Raw genomic sequence first — 22,863 nt, 5'->3', positions numbered from 1 at the left:
TTCTCTCCCATTTTCTCCTCTCTTCTTCCCCTTTTCAGTTGTGTGCGCGCGTGTGTGTGTGTGTGTGTGTGTGTGTGTGTGTGTGTGTGTGTGTGTGCTTGTATGTGTGGATTTGTGTGTGTTGCAATGAGGATTAACCTAGTACTTCAGCTGATGCTGATTGGAATGACGTTCAACACTCACACAGGCTGGCTTTAAACAAGAAGGTTAGACAGAAAGCTGTGTGTGTGTGTGTATGTTTGGGTGAGACAGAAAGAGGACACAGTGATTATGAATTAATGTCGATATGACAGTGACTGTTGTCTGTCTTTACCGAGGCTGCCCTCTTTTCGATCTCTCAACACACACAATGAAGGCAAAGTAGACTGTCTGAACTACTGTACCTGGCATGGTGCCCTCTGGCCCAGTAGGTTGTGAGTTGCTGTAAATGGGTTAGTTAAACCTCGATACAAACAGGCTGTAATCTCTCTCGAACACTCACACACACTTCATAATGTAAATGTTTCACATTTTTCTACATTTTGTAACATAATTTATGCATCCGTGTCCCCCTCTTATTCCTCTTTGGCCCTCTTATAAATATGCATCAAGGAGTGTTGGATTAGGGGCAGGGATCCTTTTCTAAAGCTCAGCGTGTGTGTGTTTGGGTGAGAGCATGTGTGTGAGTGGGCGCATGCATGCTTGAGTATGTGTGTTTGCGTCTTAAGCCAGGCAGAGCAGAATATGGCCTGCTGTAAGCCCAGGCATGTGTGATTTGTGTGATTAGGTTTAGACTGCGTTGATAGGCGACGTCTTGGACGTTAGATGACCAGACGCTCCATGGATAACACAAGCTGTCATGCTAAAAATATCAAGGTAAGACCTCTATGCCTTTTTTTATTTCTATTTTTTTTACAACCCTTAATTTTATTACCAGCAGGCTCATCGTTTACAATCACTGTTTACATCAATCAGTTCTCGGCTTTAAATTTATATCGATGGCCATCTTGTATACAGTATGTAGTGCACATGTGAAAACCAAGAGAAAAAACACGAGTTACTTGTTGAGTTTTTTTTTTTCCAGTGTAAGCTTTAGTGTGAGTTTAATTTACTTTATTTAATCATCTTTTCATTATTTATCCTCATCTGTATTGTTTCCATTGCCACTAGGCATTTGAAATCATTTGGCTATTATTGTGAGATGTGGAAAAAAAACCTTCCAGATTTGGGGATTAGCTTTTTAATTAGGGTATAATTTGAAATGTTTTGTACAAATATCTACAGATATAAGCCCATTTATTTTACACTCTGACTAAGTGAAATCTGTAGTTACTTTTTTTCAAGGAAATGAAAGAGAAAATATTAATGGCACTTATTTTTCCTCTTTCTAATAAGGTGAGGAACAGAAGGTATTTTTTTACATAGCTCAAGAGAGGCTCAGAGAGGGGAAACATATAAAATCTTGCTGTTTTATAATCCACCCTCTATTATCTGTCAACCACAAATTTTATTAACATTAAAGGAAAAGCTGTATGCAGTTTTGGAAGTATTTCACAAGTCAGCTCCCACTGTTAGCCTGAGAGTGCAGGAAGTTTTAAAAAAAATAATAATAATAATTTTAACACAGTCCAAGCCATAACCCTCAACCGCCCACAGGTCATGCCTCTGTCATTTTTTGCCTCTATATTTTATCCCTTTTAAGAAATCCGTTGCACAAAGGAAATACTGACATCCTATTAGATCTATGGGGGATAATTACAGTACATCACTTATGCCCTTATGATCTTTTCTCAAATAACTAATGATTTGTTTGCAACTAAAGGTGGCCTGGAAAATATCTTTCCACTACAACATCTACAGCACCACACAGAGATGCTGTGTATAATGTCATTCCCACCAGAAAGGTGGGAATGACATTATACACAGCATCTCTGAAAATCTATTAGTTTGGCCTTAGCAAAATGCACTTGGTTCTATGCTTGGGCTTTGAACATCATGCCAAGTGTATTTCAAAATTGTCTGACACCAGATAGCAATAATACAATTCCCTCTTTCTTCACGATGTACTGTTTTCTTTGTCATTGTTTTTTCTCTGCCTGAAGCCAATTCATGTCATGCTTGTGTTTTTAAGAACTGTGATATCTTGTGTAAGTAGACACCCTGACATTTTGATAACCTAGCTTATGTGATGTCTAAAAAAGTGTTAAATGTAGAAAAGAAACGTTTTCTTTAATTTGCACTGACTACGTTTGTGTCAGAAGCTTTTGAACTGACTGGCTGACTTTTTTTTTTTTTTTTTTTACTCAACGGTATTATGTAACAGAGGATACGGATTCATCCAAGAGAGACTGTATGTCCGTAATTAAGGTGTGCTGGCACACCAGGTAGTATTACTGCAGTCAAGCAGTCTGAGATAGCATAGAGTCTTGTGTCTGTAGTTGCCCAGATCTTTTTTTGTCTCTTTATGACATCTAATGCGGCATTACAAACACAATATGTTATCTATACACCACCAGTTCTTTTATTGAAAGGTGGCTCACGGAGCCATCTAAAGTATTTGTTTAAAGCATAGCCCAGTGATCATGTGGTCACTGTCTTCTTCCTCTATTTTCTTATTAGAAAGCGTCATAAACATAAGCATCATAAACATTCCTACTTATCTCTTACTGACACACATAATTTATTTTAGACTGTTTGACTGCGACTAAGGTGTCACTGACACAAACAGGACTTGATCTGCAAAATGCTATCATTAATCATTATGGAAATTTCTCAGTCGGTAAACAAGTCTTTATTATTGCTTATGGTTGATATTTTCGGCACATTGCATTTTCTCTCGGCTTTGACTGCTTGATTGGATGATTTCATTTGTAAGCTCAAACACAGAGGAGGTTAAACTAAGACTAGCTGCCAATTAGGTTGTAATGTTCTTGCAAGCTGGAGGAGTATTGATGTTTAAAAACTGATGACCTAAAGCTAAAACAAATCAACGTGGGAATTTCGGAACCTCAAACAGCGACTTTCAAACAACAAGAACAGGACTGCAGGAGTGTGACCAAAACACATAATAATAAACCACAGCACCTTACATAACAGCTAAATAAATAAAAGTTGAACATGCTGTACAAAGTCCTTTATGTGACTACACAAGTTTGCTGCTGTCTTGTGACTTTTGTTTGTATATTTCAGAGTTGACTTGGGTGCATGATGGGGTGAACGGACAAATTTAACAGTCTTAGTGCAAGCAAAATTGCCATAATTTAATTATGCCAACATTAACATTCCCCACATTTAGAACCATTGAAGAGCAAATGGAAGTCAGTCTCCCCTTTAGGGCAGGCTACTGTGCATGTCTTGACAATTTGCCACTTAAAACATGTTTGCATGTCTACTTATCAGACTGCCCCTAAATCAGGGACATGTAAAAGCCTAAAGTGTTTTATTTTCTCCTGAGAGTAGTTTCCTCTTGAAGTACTATAAGTTCCACTGACTAGTTAAGTGTTGTTTGTGCAGATGTGACAGCAGCAGTGTGGAGGCTTTCAGACGAGCAACTTCTAATGCACTGAGCGGTTCCCCCTCCCATGTCTGCCTGCACTGTTTATTTTTCAATTAGCCAGGGCTCAAGTTGGCATGATGTCAGGTGGGCAAGAGAAACTATAGCAAACACTTGTGGAGCACAGTAGAAAACCTACGGAGAAAGACAAGGATTTTAAATAAATTAGGATTTAATCATTATTTTGTCAGGTTGGTCTCTCTCTCTCTCTCTCTCTCCTATGGTATGTTTTGAATTGTTTGTGACAGTGGAAGAGAGGACTGCTTCACCCTGTGTGTGTGTGTGTGTGTGTGTGTGTGTGTGTGTGTGTGTGTGTGTGTGTGTGTGTGTGTGTGTGTGTATTAGTCAAAATGTTACTGTATCCAGCTTTAACAGTTTATTCAAAAACAAGAATAAAGACTAAATGTAGAGTATTAAGATCAATTAGTTCTATTTGTTTTGTTAGTTTTTAAAAAAAATCTAAATATTTCAAATGTAAAATGATACTGGGCTACCAAAAATGAATTCTTAACTTAATTTGCCCCACAAAGGTAACTTATGATTGTTGAGGAATCTAGTGCAGCTCAGAGACACTCCAGCAGGACAGGTGTTTATTGACAAAGAGGCTTTAACTCGAGCGCTCCAGTTGAAGGATGATCTTTCTTACTTCCAACTGCCCTCAAGACCTTTATTCATGAAAGGATAGAGTATTATTAATCCGCCCTTTCTGCTAATCTGCTATAGCAAAGTAAAGTAATCTTGATTATGCAAACCTTCAGAGCTGGGTAAACTACAAATGTGTCTCATTCCTTTGTTGTGTTTTTTAGGTTTTTCATTCATGCAAATGAATGTCTTTTTTTATGAAAAAAAAATTATTTATCCATTGAAATGACTTTTACAACAGACAAACAGTGGAGATAGATACTGTGGATAGACAAACATTAGAGCTAAACCAATACATTTGCCAGTTCTGTATATATGCCTATATTAGCTTATCACAGATCTGTATCAGTGGAAATGATGGTTATAGGTTACACGGAATTGCAGTGGAGAAATGCAAAATGTAGTTTGAAGTAAACTGTCTCCCATTGCATGGTTCGTCCACCAGAGAGCACTGATTCTTGTTCTAATTCTCACATTTAAGCTTGCAAAATAACCCTTCAAAACTTGTCTACTGTTAGGACTTAAATAGACTGACAGACAGATGTTCACAGACAGACAGATATTGTAGATATTTATCAAATTTTTGGTCTTTTTTTTCACTTGCCACTGTCACGCCACTAAAACTATGCAGGAAACCCCCTGAGAGTTGCCGAAGCAGATTCCGATAAGCACATTATTTTTGCTCAACCATTCCTGAAGTCTACCGCCCAGACTAAAGGGTGTTGGTCTGTGTTCAAAAACAGTGAGGTTACAAAAGCTGGCGCGGAGCCAAAAGCTTTATGAGTTATTTTAGAGTAAAAGATACACAGAGCAGGCGCCCCTCGGGATCTCTTGGGAATTTCAGAAGCCAGTGCTCCCCAGCTGTTACACAGTTCATGATGAAGCAACTTTTAAATTCCAGCATGACATATGCTTTAATTACTCCTTCGACATTTCATAAATGACAATTTAGGATTGCTCTTACTCAACCTTGTGATTGCAAATTTAGAATATGTGACAAGAGTGTGCACGAGAAAGTGTTTGCTGGTTTGTGCATGTGTCTGTCTGGACTTTTGTACCTGCCTGTGTGCATGATATATGGAGTGAAGTAAAATGCAACACAGACAGTTGTGGGATTGTCGGGCTGCTTTGCATAGCTTTTTTGTATTTCTTGAGTTTCTTTAAAACGGAAAAACATTTTGACAAGCCTTTTACTGTTTAATGTGACAATTTGATCTATTAAGTACATAAAACAGTTATGTTTTTAAACTTTACTGAAGCAGGGAAAAATGCATAAATTGTAGCAATGACTTGGGGGAGTATAGTTATAGTGGCAAGACTGGCTGAATGCAGTCTGACCTGGGTGCTGCAGAGCACTACCACAGCCTTGCACTGAGTGCAGTAAGCTTGATGATTCAATGAACTTGCAGTAACACCAGCAGCAAGCTCAATTTTCTAATTTAGCATGTAGAGTATGTTCAGTGAAGAGAAACTTTTATTATGCAAGATCTGTAACACATCTTCAACACATAAAGGTTTATACCAGCCATGAATTCAATGTAATTCATGGCTGGTATAAAACAAGACTCAAACTTTATGTGCATCTGGAGTCAAAGCTGCAAAAGTCTAATCTCTCCAAAGCAGGTGTGTGTGTGATGACACAAGGAAAGAACTTGACAAGTAGTAGAGAAAAATTGGAAGGAGGAGACCAAAGGTTGATTGATGGGGGGAATGTAAAAGCATAATGAGCTAAGGAGTAAAATGGAAAAAGAGGGAGTGTGTGAGAACTCCAGCAGGGTTTTACCAAGCAGTGTTTCATTGTGTGTGTGTGTGTGTGTGCGTGCAAGACAGACGGTAGCACCCTGACACAGAGCCCCATATTGGCACACTCACGGGTAGGACTTCCCCTATCAGCAGTGTGTATGTGTTTGTGCTTTAATGAGAGTTCATGCCATGACCATACTGTGTCAGAGCTGCACTAACAGTTCATCGTTTGTGCCGCCTGTGCTGTTATTGTATGTGTCAAACCAAGCTTCAAAGCGTGCATGTCTGCGCTTGCATAATGTTCCTCCAGTATCTTCTGTCTGAGCGCATGCATCCATGCATCCATCTCCACATACTGTATGTGTGGCTGTGCGGCTCTGAATGCGGTATGTGTGTAAGTGTGTGTGGTTGCAAGTCAGGGAGAGAGGGACAACAAGGGAGGGAGAGAGAGAGAGAGAGAGAGAGAGAGAAATGAGAGAGGTTTGAGAGCTCAATGGGCAAACACTGTGTCCTGATGTGCTAGTGCATGCTGTTGCTCTGGCAAGTTTTTGCAACACCACGGGATTCTTTAAGTTTTGGTTTCTTTTAGCCGCCACAGGTTCTGCTTGTCCTTTTTTACCATCTCTTGAGGTAATGTATGGGATGCATGTGAGTTGGGATAAAAAATAATATTGTTGTCTTTACTTTATTGTTTATTTCCCTCAAGTGTCGTCTTAAATTTAAATAGAGTTCACTAAGATGAAGGTGGCTCAAAAGAGCATCTACGTTTTTAATTTGGATTTTTTTATTTTCCTCGCACATCCTCTTTGAGTCCATCTTTGATTAAATCTTGATGTTGCCATCTTACTCTGCCTTTTTTATTAAAGTCGTCTTAGTTGAGAGCTAAAGGATGAAAAAACAAATCATTTTTGATATTCAGTGATGATGAGTGACTTAAAGTTTATACCACGGCATAAATCTGTAAAGTCCATTTTAAATAACAGCACAGAAAAAAAGAAAAACAAAAACATTTCAAATCTACGCTTGTTAGTTCATGTTTTTATTATTAAGAGGTGATTAAGTTTCAGACAAAGTCTTATGATCAAGCCATTTACTATTGTTTGTTTTTCCCGACTTTCTATCGTGAAGCAGCGTGACAGCTGACACGTGTGCTTTAAAGATAACTGTGAGTAAATTATAAAATGTAACATTTTTCAGCGATGTAATTATATTATTTATTTATTTTTTAAGTGAATGAACATTTCACTCTGCTCATATTTCTTTTAAGTTGCTCCCTTTCAAGTAGAAATTGTCAGATTTCTGTCAATTTTAAGCCTTTTAAAGAATGTTCAACAGGTGAGAAAAATGTTTGTGTTGAGTGGAAGGATAGCTAGCGTTTCTTCCAGGTACATGACAGGGTCTCGGTTGCGTGGTAGTCAGATGTTGGGGTAGAGTGAATGTTGTGCCGTGTAAAACAAATGGACACTTGTTCTTGATTGAGACAATGGCGTTCCATGTAAATTGAGTCTTCCTACAGTCTGGCATTCATTTGTAATTGAGCTAACAGTATAAACAATCAAATCCACTTTTAAATGGCTCTCTCAGTTTGACCCCTTGCTCATGTGATAACATTTTGGATTTTCTGTTGAGTTTGTTAAATGGCGACATTGTTCCGTAAGTGTTATTTGTTGTCATATTTTTATCTAAACATCGCAGGTTTCCTGCTTGCCAAGTTTGCAGCCAATTAAAATGTTTCATGAAGTGGCTGTAGAGGAATTTGTACTTGAGTATGAACCATTTTAATTTAAAGCAAAATTAATATTTTCCTGTGTCTCATTTACATCTCACATAATGTAGAAAACAGGCAAAATGATTATGATGCAGATGTAGAATTCTGAAGAAGTCTGGTGTGTACAATATATATTTATTAAGTAATTAGAATTTAGCATTTAATTAAGATATAAAAGACTGGAATTTGTCTCAACATCTTAGCATTATTGGAATTAATTGTTAAAACATGGCAGCAAGTTTTTAAAGCCTTGAGTTAAAATAATTACGAGCATTTTTATTTTACTTTTTTCTGCTAAAAACTGAGAGCAAACTCATTTAGCAAATAACTTTAATGCAATCCATAATTTACTAATGTTGAATATTTAGCATTAATATTTTTATTGCTTTGAGTAACAATCAAGAAACATTTCCAAGTTAGTCTGCCTTTTAAGTTTTCTCTTGTGTTTCCTGCCTCGATGAGTGCTGCTGGTGCCTGTGTATATTCTTTAATTTCTCCTTGTTACTGCTTTGATCAGATAAGCACTGGAACAGGTTATGGGGCTGGAGATTGCATGACATGAGAAACATGAGGAAAAACTAAGAAAATCAGCACGTCAGATGTATTTCACAATCTCCCATTATGTCTTTTTTGATTTAATAAAGGTAAAACATGTTAAATAAGACTTTGTGTCTTGTGGAAAGACAGAAAGGCACATCATGAGTTCACTTAAGAGTAATTTTGAGCTGAATAACTATTTTCCTGTGACTTATCTGTTCATTTCCCCTCTGTGTGTTGCAGTTTTCCCCATCACTGAGTGTCTCAGAGGACGAGCAGATTGTGGAGAAGATCCAAGATTTTTGTAACTTTTCTGCCGGCTACATCCTTTTCAAACACATCTCTCGTCTTGTATACCCTCCTCTGTCTGTCCTAGCTTTGTGCTTTTATTCCTTTTTACTCATCAGACTTTTACACATTTCAGTCCTATCCCACATACACACACACACCTCCCCTCATTCTGGCCTCATTCTCTTTATTTAGCCCTGCCCTCCTCTTTCCCGTCTCCTTTACCTGTCCGGGAAGGACAATACTGTTTTCTGTCAAATTTGTCCCTACACTTCCACTGCACCATTCCATCGCTCTCCTAACCCCTCTGTTCCCCTAATGGGCGCCATATCAGGCAACAGTGCCACATTCCCTTCAGCGTCACTGAGAACCTCTCTCCACCCCTAACCGCCTCGCCAACACCAACATCAACATCAACACGACCCGATGGAGACAAAAGATATGATGCTGACAAGCATGTTGACAATGGACAAAGGGGAGAATGAGGGAGAGAGGGAGAAAGGAAAAGAGGAGGTGGGGAGAGAAGAGGAGGGGACGCAGCAGGAAAATGGCAAACTGATGTTGGCTGATGGTCTCGCAGAGAAAGGACCCAAGAGCCTGACCTATGGCTCTGGACAACAGGTGTCCAATGGCTTCCCCACATCCACTCCTCAAAGCCCCAGGGAGGGGCCCGGGAGCGCGGCTTGCTCCGGAGGTACAGCCTCCGGGCCTGGAGGAAGCAGCGGGTCCTCTGTGCCGCTGGGGGGCCTCAGGACTCTGGTGGTCCAACAAACCAGCTTGGAGAGGCCCAGAGAAACTTGGAGCAAGAAGATGGACTTCTTGCTCTCTGTGATCGGCTACGCTGTGGACCTGGGAAATGTCTGGCGCTTCCCTTACATCTGCTACCAAAATGGAGGAGGTGAGGAGGCAAAAAATGTTTAAGAGGGGCCGAGGGAGATAAGGAGTAGAGAGGGGTGGAGATCCAATGCTAGAGTAAACAGGATTTTAAGAATTAGAGAGGAGAGATAGCTCTTTCATGGTTTGAGCTGTTCTGCAGCATATTCTAGCAGCTGAAGTGAGTCAGTTAACTGCACTGTAACTTTTTCCATTGTCAAAGATGGAGGTCATCATTTTTGCAAAACTAAAATATAAAAGGGCGCAGATCTATGGAGTGCTGCAGTAAGCATACTTGTTTATGATTCAGCTCATTTCTTGCACAATCTAAGGTATAAAAAAGGGAAGCTTATGTTTTCAACAAAGTCTGTGTGGTCTGGCTGCACCCTGTTACCAACACAGTCCTCACCTAGCAGCAAACAGGGCCTCCCCTTTCCACTTTTATTGAATTTGCAATAATAAAATCTTTGCAATATCCTGTGTTCTGTGTGCGTCTCACGGAGCGAGGTAGAGATGGGGACCGGGAGACACTTGATAGAGGCAACAGTATTAATTGTGGGGTTTTCATGAGAACGCCTTCAGCCTCTTTCTCCTTGCTTAATAACCTGTCTCCCAGGCAGCTGCTCAATCAACCCTTATCTTTGCTTTTGTGTCATAAAGACACGAGTCACACAGCGACCCACTCACATACACAAATGCACACATGCACACAAAATACGTTGATAATCAGATAGATAGAAGAAAGGCGAGAGAGAGAAAGATTTGTTATCAAACTCTGCCTGTTAGGTTGGAGAGTTCAAAGATCTGGCTGCCGCCCTGCTGCTTCTCACTGTTTGGCCTTCTTATTCTCCCTTCATGACGTTTATACTTTCCTTACTTAGCAGCCAACATCGCAGTAGTCCTAATCTGTCATTGTAGAATTTAAACAGAATGACCCTCTTACTGCATGTTTCCACATATTAAATTGAGTGTTATATGAAACTGGGCAAGCACGCACTGTTGTTTTTGAATGGACTAAGGTTATGTAAATGATAGGGTACTTAAAATATTTAATGATTTTTACAGAGTGCTTTCTAATGTTCTTGTTGATAGGGAATTATTGAGGGGACCACTGAGACCACAAATGGAGTGTGAATGAGCAGCATTTCTCAGGAGTGTGATTGACTTTTTACTGTTCGTCTATAACTTATTTTCCTCCCACTTTTCCCCACTGTTTTCACATTGTAAACATAATTCCCCACGTTTTTGTTTCCAACCCTTAATCTCCCTCTCCTCAAATGTCCCCCATCCTTGTGTCTCTGCCCAGGTGCCTTTTTGCTGCCCTACCTGTTGATGGCGGTGTTTGGAGGCGTCCCTCTCTTCTACATGGAGCTGGCCCTCGGCCAGTTCCACCGCAGCGGCTGCATCTCCATCTGGAAACACATCTGCCCCATCTTCAAAGGTAACAGGAGGAGTGGGGAGAAAGCAGAACAGATGGAGAAATGAAGCAATAGCAATAGCTTGGATTAAAAGCTATGGAGAGAACACAAGAGAGCAGTGCATACTACCAGGAAAATTGGCAGCAGGAGAACAAAAAAAATATGAAGAAGGACAGTCTCAAGCTGTCAAAGTCTGAGAGACAGCTCATTTAACCTCCTTGTCCCCCTCAGTAAGGTTCTTTTGAAGAGCATCCCTAGTGCCTTGTACATCTAATGAGATATACTGACTCTCTGTTATGGAAATTGTCACATTTCCGTGCAAAATGCCAGATGCTCAGAAATTTGATAGTATGTTGGTTGTTGTTGTTGGGAAATGTCACCCATTTACCCAAAAGCAACTTGAGTTAGCTTGAAAACAAAACTGTTGTTTCATCAAGAGGTGACTGACTGGCAACACAGACTGCATAAAATATTTTTCTTCTTAATAAAATAATAAGATAATAAGAAGAACTTTGTCATCAAGATAGTTTAAATTGTAAGGACTATTTGTTGTTTATTGAAGGAGAGAGGGTGGTGCAAAATTGGGAAGGCACTTCAAATAATTTTTCAGACACTGGGAAAGGAGTTCTGCTTTTTTATTGGCTTAAGGGAGCCCCATACAACTTGAAATGGTTGTTTTTTTGTGTTTATTTTAAATACCCTCAGAACTGCAAGTGGGTTGCGAAGGCATACTTTTTTTTAATAAATCGTCAAATTAAACCATTTATCATAATTTAAGCAGAACTTATCATGAATTTTTTAAATTTCAGACAGTCCTTGAAGAAATCCTGAGCAACAAACACTTAAATTGAGAAATTAAGAAAACAAGAAACATGATAAAATCTAAGCTTAAATTTTTTATGTTTAAACGGAGTCGCTCATTTTAGTATCATCAAAAAAATTACCAGATCCTGTAAAAAACATTAAATTCTGTGCTTCTGTAGGAATGACATAGGCTTTTTTCAGCCTAGGGATTTTCTTTTCAACTTCAGATCATTAAAGGTTATGTTTTTTTTCATGACCTAATAACAACTGCCATGTGAAGTTACTAAAATTTCTGCCTTTGCTGCTACTGCTGCGTACAGTATGGTCTATTTGGGAAAATGGTCATTATACGCACAAGTTGCTTTTATCTATGGGGAGGATAAAGAAAAAAAAAAGTCCCCCCCCAGCCATCCCTTTCTCTGATAAGTAAAGTACAGTCCATTAACTCCCATATTTGCGCTAATGATCATCTTTTCCATTTTTCCAGGGATTGGCTTTGCCATCTGCATCATAGCCCTCTACATTGCCTTTTACTACAACACCATCATGGCCTGGGCTTTGTACTATCTACTATCATCATTTCGGCAAACCCTGCCCTGGACCACTTGCACTAACAGCTGGAACACAGCCAACTGTAACCGTTACATGTCCACCGACCACAATGTGTCATGGTCCAACTCCTCCACCTCCCCTGCCGAGGAGTTCTATACGTAAGTGCATGTAAGTGGGATGTAGAGGCGTAGGGGGAGAGCTGCGCAGGAGGAAGATGTCAAGTGAAGGAGGGAGGATGACTTCCAGAGAGCGATTACAGGGTTGGTTGGGGTGTTTAAGGAGTCCTGACAGACTTACCACCATTCTTCTTTTCAAAATCCACATGGATCAAGAAACATTTTATCAGTATTTCATAATAAGAGTTAGATCTCATCTGAGACGGTTAAAGTTCAGGAGTGATACAGGAGTGAAGGACCAAATATAATGTATCTTCACATATAAAATTACTGTGTTACAGTTACAGTAAAGATTTGTACCAGTGGAACACCTATGGGAGAGTTTATTTCTGAAGTAGAATTTAGTCATATTAGGAAAGACATCACCAGTTAACGAGAATGCAGTAGCTATATTTGATTGACTTAATTTGATAGACTTTGGCGTTGACTCAGTAGATTAGATTTATGTGGATAGAGCTCTATAAATAGTGGCCAATGAGAGCCACAGACAGGGCTTTAACACCAGCTGAGAAGCCGCATAGACTTAACAGTAGTAAGTAACAGCAAAGGGATTTATTTATTTATTTGCAGTAATTACATTTAATGTATAGTTGTTGTTTTAGTTGTTTGTTTTTTTTTTACAGTTACAAGTAGTTTCATTTTCAGATAATCAGGCATCAGTGAAGTCCCACTGAGTGAATATGTATTAAATTATAAAATTATTAATTAATAAATTGATAGTATATCAAGTTAAATGTAAAACAATAGTAATAAATAAAATTCTTTAGTATTAACTTTGTTGTGAAACAGACATGTTTGAAAGTTGCCAGATGTGATATCATTTTCTGTTGACTTTCAAACAATTTGTACCTCAGCACAACAACAAATCAGGATGCTCCCAGTTAAACCTGAGTCGGTGTGCTAAAAGTATGAGCTAACTAATTTAAAATAAAAAAGCAGGTGAAGGGCATAGCTGCAGGAGATGAGGAGGGAGAGAGAAATATAGAGTGACGCTTTGGATTATTGGAAAATAAAAGGGTAGATAAAGAGGTAGTGAGACAACTTTGAAGTAGAACAGAAAATTTTCATCTCTCGAATTCCCCAGTTACACACATGTTCTTGTTTTTAAAACAACAGAATTCGACTGAAAATTGGAACTGATTATTTATATTATTCCAAGCCAATCCTTGACAAGCTGCTTTCACAGGAATTACGACACGCAGCTTAATCAAGTTTGTATTTATTTTTTTAACACAACATAGAACCTGAGCTGTGTCAGAACAAAGTCTTCCTCGTTCGTGACTGCTCTGGGACTCTAACATCTTGTGGCTCAGTCTTATCAGCTGCTCACTGGACCGTGTCTGTGTCTGTCCACTGAGACAGATTCAGGGTTTATCCATAGTTGACTTTTCCTAATACAGGTTTTAAAAGAAACAAATTCCGCAACTCAGTCTGGCGCCAGAATTTCCTGTTTTCAACATAAATCAGTCTCTGTTTTATCAGCCGAGTTCTGTATGCTTAACCTGTGACCACATTTTAACCCCACTGTTCATTTCACCCTCATTTTTTTTCACTTTGTGCTAGTGTAAAACTTTGTTTATTGACATTAATTTGATATAAAATAAGTCAAGCCTCTGTTGTTTTGTATTGTTTCCCTTAGGGCAACTTTCATTACATCTCATTTAATCTATATGTATCATGTACATGTGTATATTCATATTGCTCCGAAAGTTTATACCCCTATATTTCCCCTTTTGTCTTGTTTATTACCCCCTGTCCTCCCCAAACATTTATTTTGCACCTTTTCATAACCTTCTGGTGTTTTTTTTTCCTCTTCCTGTTCTGTTTTCTCTCACATGTCCTTTCCCTCTGTTTCCAAATCTGCAAACTTCCTGTCTATCCCCTCTATCTTTGTATTCTCACTCTGTCTTATCTCCTCTGTTACTTCTTACTGTTTTCCACATTTTTCTCCTGCCCTTGTACCTTCCTCCTTTCTTCTCCCTCCCTCTACTGCCTCACTGTGTGTCCTCCTTTGCACCCCGCTCGACCTCCTGCCTCGTTTCCTCCCTCCAGTCGCCAGGTGTTGCAGGTCCACCTCTCCCCTGGCCTGCACCAGCTGGGCTCTGTCAGCTGGCAGCTGGCCCTCTGCCTGCTCTTCATCTTCACCATCGTCTACTTCAGCATCTGGAAAGGAGTCAAGACGTCTGGAAAGGTAACCGAAGGGGCGCCTGCATGGCTAATGGGGGTGTCAGTTAGAGTAGATGGATGGATGGATTGATGGAGCCAGAGAGGCAGAAAAAAAGATGCTCGTTCCCCTGTCATTTCTTCACCATCAGTATCATTCATCATCATATAAAGAAAATGTATTTAGAAAGGCAGGTAAAAAGTGATTTGTAAGTATGACCGGATATCAGCTGCTATGACAAACTAGACATAAAAATTTACCAACGGAAAAGCGAATCATTTTTCCTGTTTTCTGCATTAGGTAGTTTGGGTGACTGCTACCTTTCCCTACCTGGTCCTCCTGGTGTTGCTCGTCCGTGGGGCCACTCTGCCAGGGGCCTGGAGAGGCGTGGTCTTCTATCTCAAACCCGACTGGGAGAAACTACTTAGCACTACAGTAAGTCAGCTTGTGCAGTCTAACAAGGCTGTCTGTGTGAAATTTTTGCTTTTATCTGTGTGCAAACATCTTGTTCTAACACACATGGTTTAACCTGTCTAAGGTGTGGATTGATGCAGCAGCTCAGATCTTCTTCTCACTTGGTCCGGGCTTTGGAGTGCTCCTTGCCTTTGCCAGCTACAACCCGTTTCACAACAACTGCTACAAGTGAGAACTTTTCTTGAACACACTCTTCATTATGTAGCCTCTCTCATACTAAAATGACACTAACCTGCTTGACAAGCTGAAGTCAGAGGCTTTAACACTTTCCCAAAACATTTCTGCAGAAATCCTTTAAATCTAATTAATTACTTGTGCTTCTTAAATGTAGAAATATTTGTGTCAACATCCAAGTGGAGCAATAACCTACATATAAATCAGGTGGGCCGAGGAATGCTGCCTCACATTTATACGTATCAAATTCAACAAAAACACAAGAAACTTGTGCTCCAGAAAGCACTCAGTGAAGATCCCAGGGTCGCTGATCAGCAGTTATGACTTGAATATAAAGGCCAGAGAGCAGTAATAGACAATAATTAAACAGGTGCGCTTTGGATCCAAGGACATCTGTGTGCTCAGTCAATGTGTTTTAGAGTTATGACAAGTCTAATTTCTCTCTTTCTCTTTAATAACCTGCCTATATCACAACGATTCCAGTAGTCTTAAACAAGTCTAAATAATTTGCAGAGGCTCAAAGATGAATATTTTCTACAGATGTTCTCTCTTACTCTGTCCTCCACCTACCCCAAACCTCTCCTTTCTGCATCTCAGAGATGCTTTGGTCACCAGCTCTGTGAACTGTCTGACGAGCTTTCTGTCTGGCTTTGTCATCTTTACTGTGCTGGGCTACATGGCTGAGATGAGGCAGCAGGATGTGGATGCTGTAGCCAAGGATGCTGGTAAAAGAAGGACACACCAGCACAATCCCAAATACATAATTCCTTACTCACTCTCACATTGTTGAAAACAAATAACAACACTGTGTTTAGATTAACTGTATCTACGTTTTTACATAGGATAAGCTTTGACGTCATGTTAGCACAGTGTTGACAGATGCACCTGCTCCATATAATTGTAATTCTGCACAAAAATACAGCTGTAAGGATAAATTCAGATGATTCAGATTTAACCTGCTTCTCTTTCTCCTCTGCAGGTCCCAGTCTGCTGTTCATCATTTATGCAGAAGCCATAGCAAACATGCCTGCTGCTACTTTCTTTGCCATCATCTTCTTCCTCATGATCATTATGTTGGGTCTGGACAGCACGGTTAGTTGGTTGATTACTCATTTCAGTGCAAAAATTAAGTCACTTGAGTAAATGTTCTGTTCGCTAAATGCTCTTTGTGTTCTCACGTGTTTCTCTCTGTTTGTTATAATCTACCTGATAATTTTGTTGCTCTGTGCTTGGCTCTTGTGTGCTCTCTCAAACCTAGAAACAAAGGCTTCATATTTGCCTTGTCATATAGGCGAATGCATTGCTCTGTTTGACTTGTATTTGCCTGTTGTACTTGTCGCTCCATTAAGGTGTCGGGTATTATTTGTCCTTGCTGAATAACAGTCAGCGAAAAACAATGTGATAGGACTTTCATATTACTGTTGTGTGGCAATCTTGTCTCCATAAGCCTGTGTTTATCTGCTTCTGGGCAGCCAGCTGGAGCGACCCACAAGGTTCTTATCACGTCGTGATAATCAGTGTGGAATCAGCATCAGGGGTTGCTATGCTCCCTGATTTTATGACTGAGGATATTACAGCAAAACATGTTGCTGTACTTGGATTCATGTTGGATCAGCTTAATATTTTGTCTCTTTATTTTTTTGTAATTGTGAGAGGGTTGTAATACACAGGGCATCTTCAGATGTTTTTTTATCCCTGTAATGGGGATCGTCAAATTTCTGATTAGCAACATGTCACATCTAGATTCTTAAAGCTGTAAGACGAGGGTATGTACAATATAATATCTCCTTTATTATAAGATGCAGTGTTTTTTCCTTAACCCCCCACAACCTTCATATTGTGAAACCTTTTTCACCATGCACCCTCCTCACCTCCTTGCTGTCCTCCTCTCTCCAGTTTGCAGGGTTGGAGGGAGTGATCACAGCTATGCTAGACGAGTTTCCCCACGTTCTGGCTAAGAGGCGAGAGTGGTTCGTCTTTGGCCTGGTGTGCGTCTGCTACCTCGGGGCTCTCTCCACACTCACATATGTAAGTAAAATGACCGTATTACACACAGGCTCCTATCAAAATCACATCTGTCATGAAAACATCATTCTCGATCAAAATATATAGGAAAATACCTCCAATGTTTAAATCAAGAATTTATCCCCACTGGCCATCAGCAATTAAATGAATGTATTGATAATCTGCTACTAATAATGAACATAAGTTCAAGACTTAATTTAATGGCCATAATTTTTCACATTGTCAGTTCCCAATCAGATATACTATAGACCAGTGGCTCATAATGATCAAAAGCATCTTAAATGTTACTGCTTTGTTGGAAGTAATGTAATGGACCGCAGTTTACAATTAGCTGAAATCAGACTAAAGCAGTACTTGAGCAATAATCTGCTCATCTCCAATTCTAAACAAATTCCCTAATCGTTGTCACAGACCAGGAATACTCAATTTTCTTTGTCTAGGGGCCACTTTTGCAAAATTACAGGAAGCCAGAGGCCAGTCACAGCCACCCCGCACAGGTCAGGTGTACACAGGGGTGTTCCTTGGATTTGAGGACTTTCAAAGTTTAACCTGAAGCTTTGTTGTTGTTGTTATTTTTTAAATGCTTTTTAAGCACTATGGCATCTTATTTACATCAGAAGTACACAATAAGGTCCTAGAATGATTCAGTTTATTTTTATTGTGAATTAGAAAAGGTTTGGGGGACGGCCTGGCACACTTTTGCAGGTTGTAAGTTGAGTATCATCGTTTTAGACCTTCCAGATGAAGCCTCTTGCAAAATAGTATTTTTTGAATAGCTGAAATTTCTTCTTTCTCTCTTTGTCTCCGGTCTTGTCTGCTGTTTTAGGGAGGAGCGTTTGTTGTGAAGCTGTTTGAGGAGTACGCTACAGGCCCCGCAGTCATCACTGTGGTCCTGCTTGAAGTCATCGCTGTTTCCTGGTTCTACGGCAAGTTTGAGCAATTGATCATCATGATGATAGTGATGACTAAGTTGCGATCTTATTGTGAATGACAGCAAAGAGTTGGTTGGGACGGTGACACAATACTGTACTGGTGTTCATTTTGATGATCGTTATTGAGCAGGTATTGAGAACTTGCGGTGCCACCTTGCTTCGATACTGTGATCTCCTCAGCTCTTTGTCATGTCATGTTTTTTCCTCTGTGTAGTTTCAGTCACAAATACATGATAGAAAAGAGATTGTAGACATCTTACGGGTATTTAGGATTTTGTGGTGATTGTGTATGTGTATGTGTTCCAGGTACCAACCGTTTTTGTAATGACATTCAGCTAATGCTTGGTTTCTACCCGGGTTGGTTCTGGAGAGTGTGCTGGGTGGCCATCTGCCCCTGCTTTCTACTGGTGAGGCTCGTGCAGAGTATTAACACTCATGCATATGCACTTTTTGACCCTTTATGACATTTATCCCGATGTTTGGTGATCCTTGTCATATCTGACCTCTGCTTTTGTTTCCATTCCCATGTGCAGTTTATCATCATCAGTTTCCTGGCCTTCCCTCCAGAGGTTAGGTTGTTCAACTACCACTACCCACCATGGACCACTGTCTTAGGCTACTGCATCGGGGTGTCTTCATTTATCTGTGTGCCTGCTTATATGGTCTACTACTTGCTCAATGCCAAGGGGACATTCAAACAGGTAAGGCATTTTACTTTCTCTCCCTTCACTTTAAGTCTGAGTTTCTCATCGTTCACCCCACATGTCCTTCTTCTCTGTCCTTTTTCGTATCTTTTCGTATTATCTATATCCCTGCCTGACCTTTGCTTTCTCGCTGACACCTCTCCAACAACAGGGATTGCCTCCGTTCCTTTCTTTTCCATGCGCTGTCAGGGTTTACCCTCTGCAGCGAACACATGACTGGAGAACAGGATCAAAGGAACGTGGAAGAGGCACAGGCCAGAGATTAGCGAGAAAAAAGTCAGGACAACTACCAGGCGCTATCGATGTTACACACACACATGCACATAGGGAATTACCCGATGACACACACCTTACATTCACTCACTTAAAAACACATCCACATTTTGCAATGCATGTGTCGGCTGTCACGTTGCCAGATTTGTGGATTAAGGCTAAACTGAAGGAAACCAGGTTCTTGTCATCAACAGTGCTTTGGCACTATAACACGCAGCAAGTGTGCCAAGTCAGAGTCGTTGATAAAACTACTCTTTTAAAGCAGTTTAACAGAAATTTTATAGATGTCTGTTATATTTTGAGCTAAGCATCTTTCATTCTTGCCTCTTTTGGGCCCTGCCTGCACTTTTCTTAAATAAAAAATACAAATACAAAATGTCTTCATCATGATCATTATAATTGTTATCTTGTGATACTCTTAGATAGATTAGTTAGATTAGATTAGTTAGATTTGACAGAAGGTAGGAGGACATCAAAGACAGACGTCTCTGGCTGTTGTCCAGTATTGACACTGCTGCCAGGACACACAATGACACTAACACACACTGTCAACACACAGGAGTTGTGTTTTTGTGTGCATATAAGTGTGAAAGAGGACAGTGTCAGCGCAACTCTAGGGGAGGGATGAGGCCGAGCGAGATCAAAATGTCCCAGTGTCTCTTTTGGGGTTCTGTGTTTGTCATCTGTCTTGTAAAAGTGTAGTTACCATTCTTGTTTTTTCAGACTCTGTATTGCTTTTGATCATGTGAGTTTGAAATTAAAACAAAAAGGATTTGTCAATCAACAAAAAAATAATCTGCAACAATTTTGATAATGGGATAATTTTTTGAGTCATGTTTTTAAGCAAAAAATGCCAAACATTCACAGGTTCAAGCTCTTAAAATGTGAATAGTTGATGTTTTTTTGATGGGTTCAGACTGCACGTCCTCTGACTGAATACTTTTGAAATCGGTCAGACAAAACATTTAAGAATGTCAACTTAAGATCTGGGATATTGCGATGGACACTTCCCACTAGTTATGGATATTGTGTTGATCAAAACAATAAATTGACTATTTAGAAATAGAATTATAATAATTTATATATTATGATAATAACAAAACTAAATCATTACTTTTGAAATATCGACAAACCAAAACTAGTTTTGCTGACCAAAAGGTGTATAGAGTATAATAACAAGAATACTTCTGCCTGCTTTGTTGTGTAATCCTTTCTAGTTTCCAATTAAAAGTGGTTTATTTCAGTTTAATTTACTCTTTTCTCTGTCCCTCATCTTTTCCCCTCTGTCCGTCTCTGTCTCTATATTCACAGCGTCTGTTAAAGAGTGTCACTCCAGAGCCTAGTGGCGACCAACACAGAGACTACATTGTCACCAACGCAGTCTGACTAAACCCTGACCAAAAGAAAGTGCCACTCTAGCTATATAGAGCACCATCTTCTGGACTAACTGCACAACCACAGGACAAGGGGGCTACCTTTCACCGCCTATGCCTCTTCTTTCATACATCACCTACATTTGTCTTTAGCTGTCTCACTCAGAGATCTAGAAGTGGTGGAGTTAGGTGGAGCCAGGCTGCAGTGGCTTTGTTTAGCTTTGATTTGTTTGGTTCCTTATGCTAGTTCAGTTTTGAAGGAGTTCTCTGGTGTTGCAAACCCGTATCTTCAGCATCGACATCCTCTCTCAAATACGGCCACTCACAAGTTTCACCTAAGTCATTAAGTGACGACCCTACCTTCAGGTTATACAGTTGTAACAAATTTTTTATACAATTATAGAAAGTATGATGAAGGCCAGATAGTTACATTTATGTCCTCTCAGTCTTTATGGTTGCATTTTGTTATTATGCTGTTAAGTTATGCATTATAATATGTAGCAAAATTCAGGTATCTGTTACTGAAGCCAAATATATGATATCTGTTCTCATATTTCGAAAGATGTTTCAATATTGTAGCTGTCATTATGTTGTGTTCACTGTCAGCCTGTGTTTATTCATCTTCCCTACACTGTGAAGCACTGTCTGGTAGTGACATGAGTGTGTGTGCGTGTGTGCAAGAGTGCATGTAAGTGCTTGCTTGTCTGTGTGTATGTGTGTGTGAAAAAAAAAAGACTGTTATAATGACTAGTGGAAAAAATGGATCACAGACGGAACTAACCAAGTGTATTCATCCTATAACTGCAATATAAAATGTGTATTTATTTTCTAATGTAACATTGCTGTCATTTTGACCTCCCACACTTCAGTATGATGAACATTACATGTGACATTTCATGACATAGTGCTGATGGTCCTTGTTTAATCACAGTGACATCCTGCATTCTGTTGTCATACCGCGTAACTGTCAGTAATAGAAACCAAATATGGATCAGAGCTAATAACATTATCAATTGCATAGTCTGAAAATCAGTGTTACTGCTCTTTACTTTCTACCAAAAGAAAAAAAAAGTGCGTCTGTGCGTGTATGCACATGTGCCTGAATGTGTGTTTCTGAGAGTGTATGCTGGAGCAAGACTTAAATATGGGCAAGTACTGTACATTTACATGTGTATTTACTATTCAGTCTGGTGGTGGTGTAATCTATCTTGTGAACCTGTCTCCTCTTTTCATGGATGTGTGAATGTGTGTCTGCACCTTGATTAGTGTGCTGGTACACATATGGGTGGTTGTGCAAAAAGGATTAGAGGTGTTCAGCCCATTTATGTGTGCATGCTTTAATGTGTGTGTGTGAGTGTAGTGTACTTCAAATGTGGGTATGTGTGTCTGTGTGTGTGTGTGTGTGTGCGCGTGTGTGCGCGTGCGTGTGTTTGTAATGTGATCTGTTGTCTTAACAGCCAAAATATCTTATGAAGGATGTAACCTCCCTCTTGCCTCTCTCTCTCGTACCTCTCAAGCTTATGTAAGATCTGTGTATGTCAATAAAAGACTGTATTAAGAAATACACCTGTATAGAATAAAGATATATAAATATATGGGAAATAACACATAATAAAGATATATGGAAAAAATGAACCCTGTTATCTGTTAGTTGAGTCTTTAATTTATTTTGATTATATATATTATATTATGTTATATATTATAACATTATAATTTCTATTCAACATTAATAATACCTACCAACAGTATAGATATTCAACACAACATTCATGCAAACCTGAATTGATGCTGTAATGACGAGTCGATCAAAAGATCTAAAAAGGAAAATAAATGCTAAGATCTCATGACACCACCACAGCCAGACTTGATAGAGGATTTTACAAAAACACATGCCGCTAAGCTAACTTCTGCTATGTAAAATGCCATAGGCTTATGCTAGTAACATTAGCATGTTGTACTGGGGAAAATTTGACCTTCAAAAGACAGTTGTCTATGATCCTTGACAGTTATTATTGAGGTTTATTGAGGATGTTGTTTTCAAGTCAGACGTCCCTGAAGTTTTAGGAAAAAAGATCATGGTTTGAATTAAAATGAAAACATTTTTCCAGAACCAGTTTTAATTATTTCCAATTATGTATATATTGTTTTAATCTTTTCTGGCCAAAAGCAAAGAAAGGGATGGCAGCTTGTCCCTTAACCGACTGTGTTAAATGAGCATATAATATCTGCTCATATAAATCGCAGGCCCCTAAATTGAATCGAATCGAAATCGTATTGTGGTAGACTTTGTAATATAAGCAAATATCGTATTGTTGCCAAAAGTGTCAACTGTTTCAAGGGGTTGAACTAGCCTTTTAAAAGAACAGTGTGCAGGATTTCGTGGCATCGAGTTGTGAGGATTGCAGATTGCA

The 22,863-nt window shown here is 39.4% G+C and overlaps 1 protein-coding gene across 3 annotated transcripts; it reads left to right on the top strand.

The window, feature by feature from the left end:
- Window positions 1-101: 101 nt before the first annotated feature.
- On the top strand, window positions 102-22,087 carry slc6a4a (solute carrier family 6 member 4a). Of its 3 annotated transcripts, none has more exons than XM_088078633.1 (14): window positions 102-855; window positions 8,466-9,408; window positions 10,690-10,824; window positions 12,093-12,315; window positions 14,386-14,524; window positions 14,798-14,932; window positions 15,036-15,139; window positions 15,743-15,870; window positions 16,125-16,237; window positions 17,042-17,173; window positions 17,997-18,096; window positions 18,409-18,509; window positions 18,636-18,803; window positions 20,391-22,087. In XM_088078633.1, exons 2-14 carry the CDS (start codon window positions 8,937-8,939, stop codon window positions 20,463-20,465), a joined length of 2,025 nt encoding a protein of 674 aa, XP_087934759.1. In that variant the 5' UTR covers window positions 102-855; window positions 8,466-8,936; the 3' UTR covers window positions 20,466-22,087. The 3 variants fall into 3 exon arrangements, with proteins under 3 accessions (XP_087934759.1, XP_087934760.1, XP_042342757.1); XM_088078634.1 differs by lacking the exon at window positions 102-855 and adding an exon at window positions 3,595-3,723; XM_042486823.2 differs by lacking the exon at window positions 102-855 and adding an exon at window positions 6,333-6,547.
- Window positions 22,088-22,863: the final 776 nt, after the last annotated feature.

This window comes from Plectropomus leopardus, chromosome 6, assembly GCF_026936395.1.
Source record: "Plectropomus leopardus strain MGB_pleo_1.0 chromosome 6, ASM2693639v1, whole genome shotgun sequence".
In the NCBI taxonomy this organism is placed as follows: domain Eukaryota; kingdom Metazoa; phylum Chordata; class Actinopteri; order Perciformes; family Serranidae; genus Plectropomus; species Plectropomus leopardus.
Note: the sequence above shows the minus strand (reverse complement) of the source record. Positions and strands in the feature narration are given on the sequence as shown.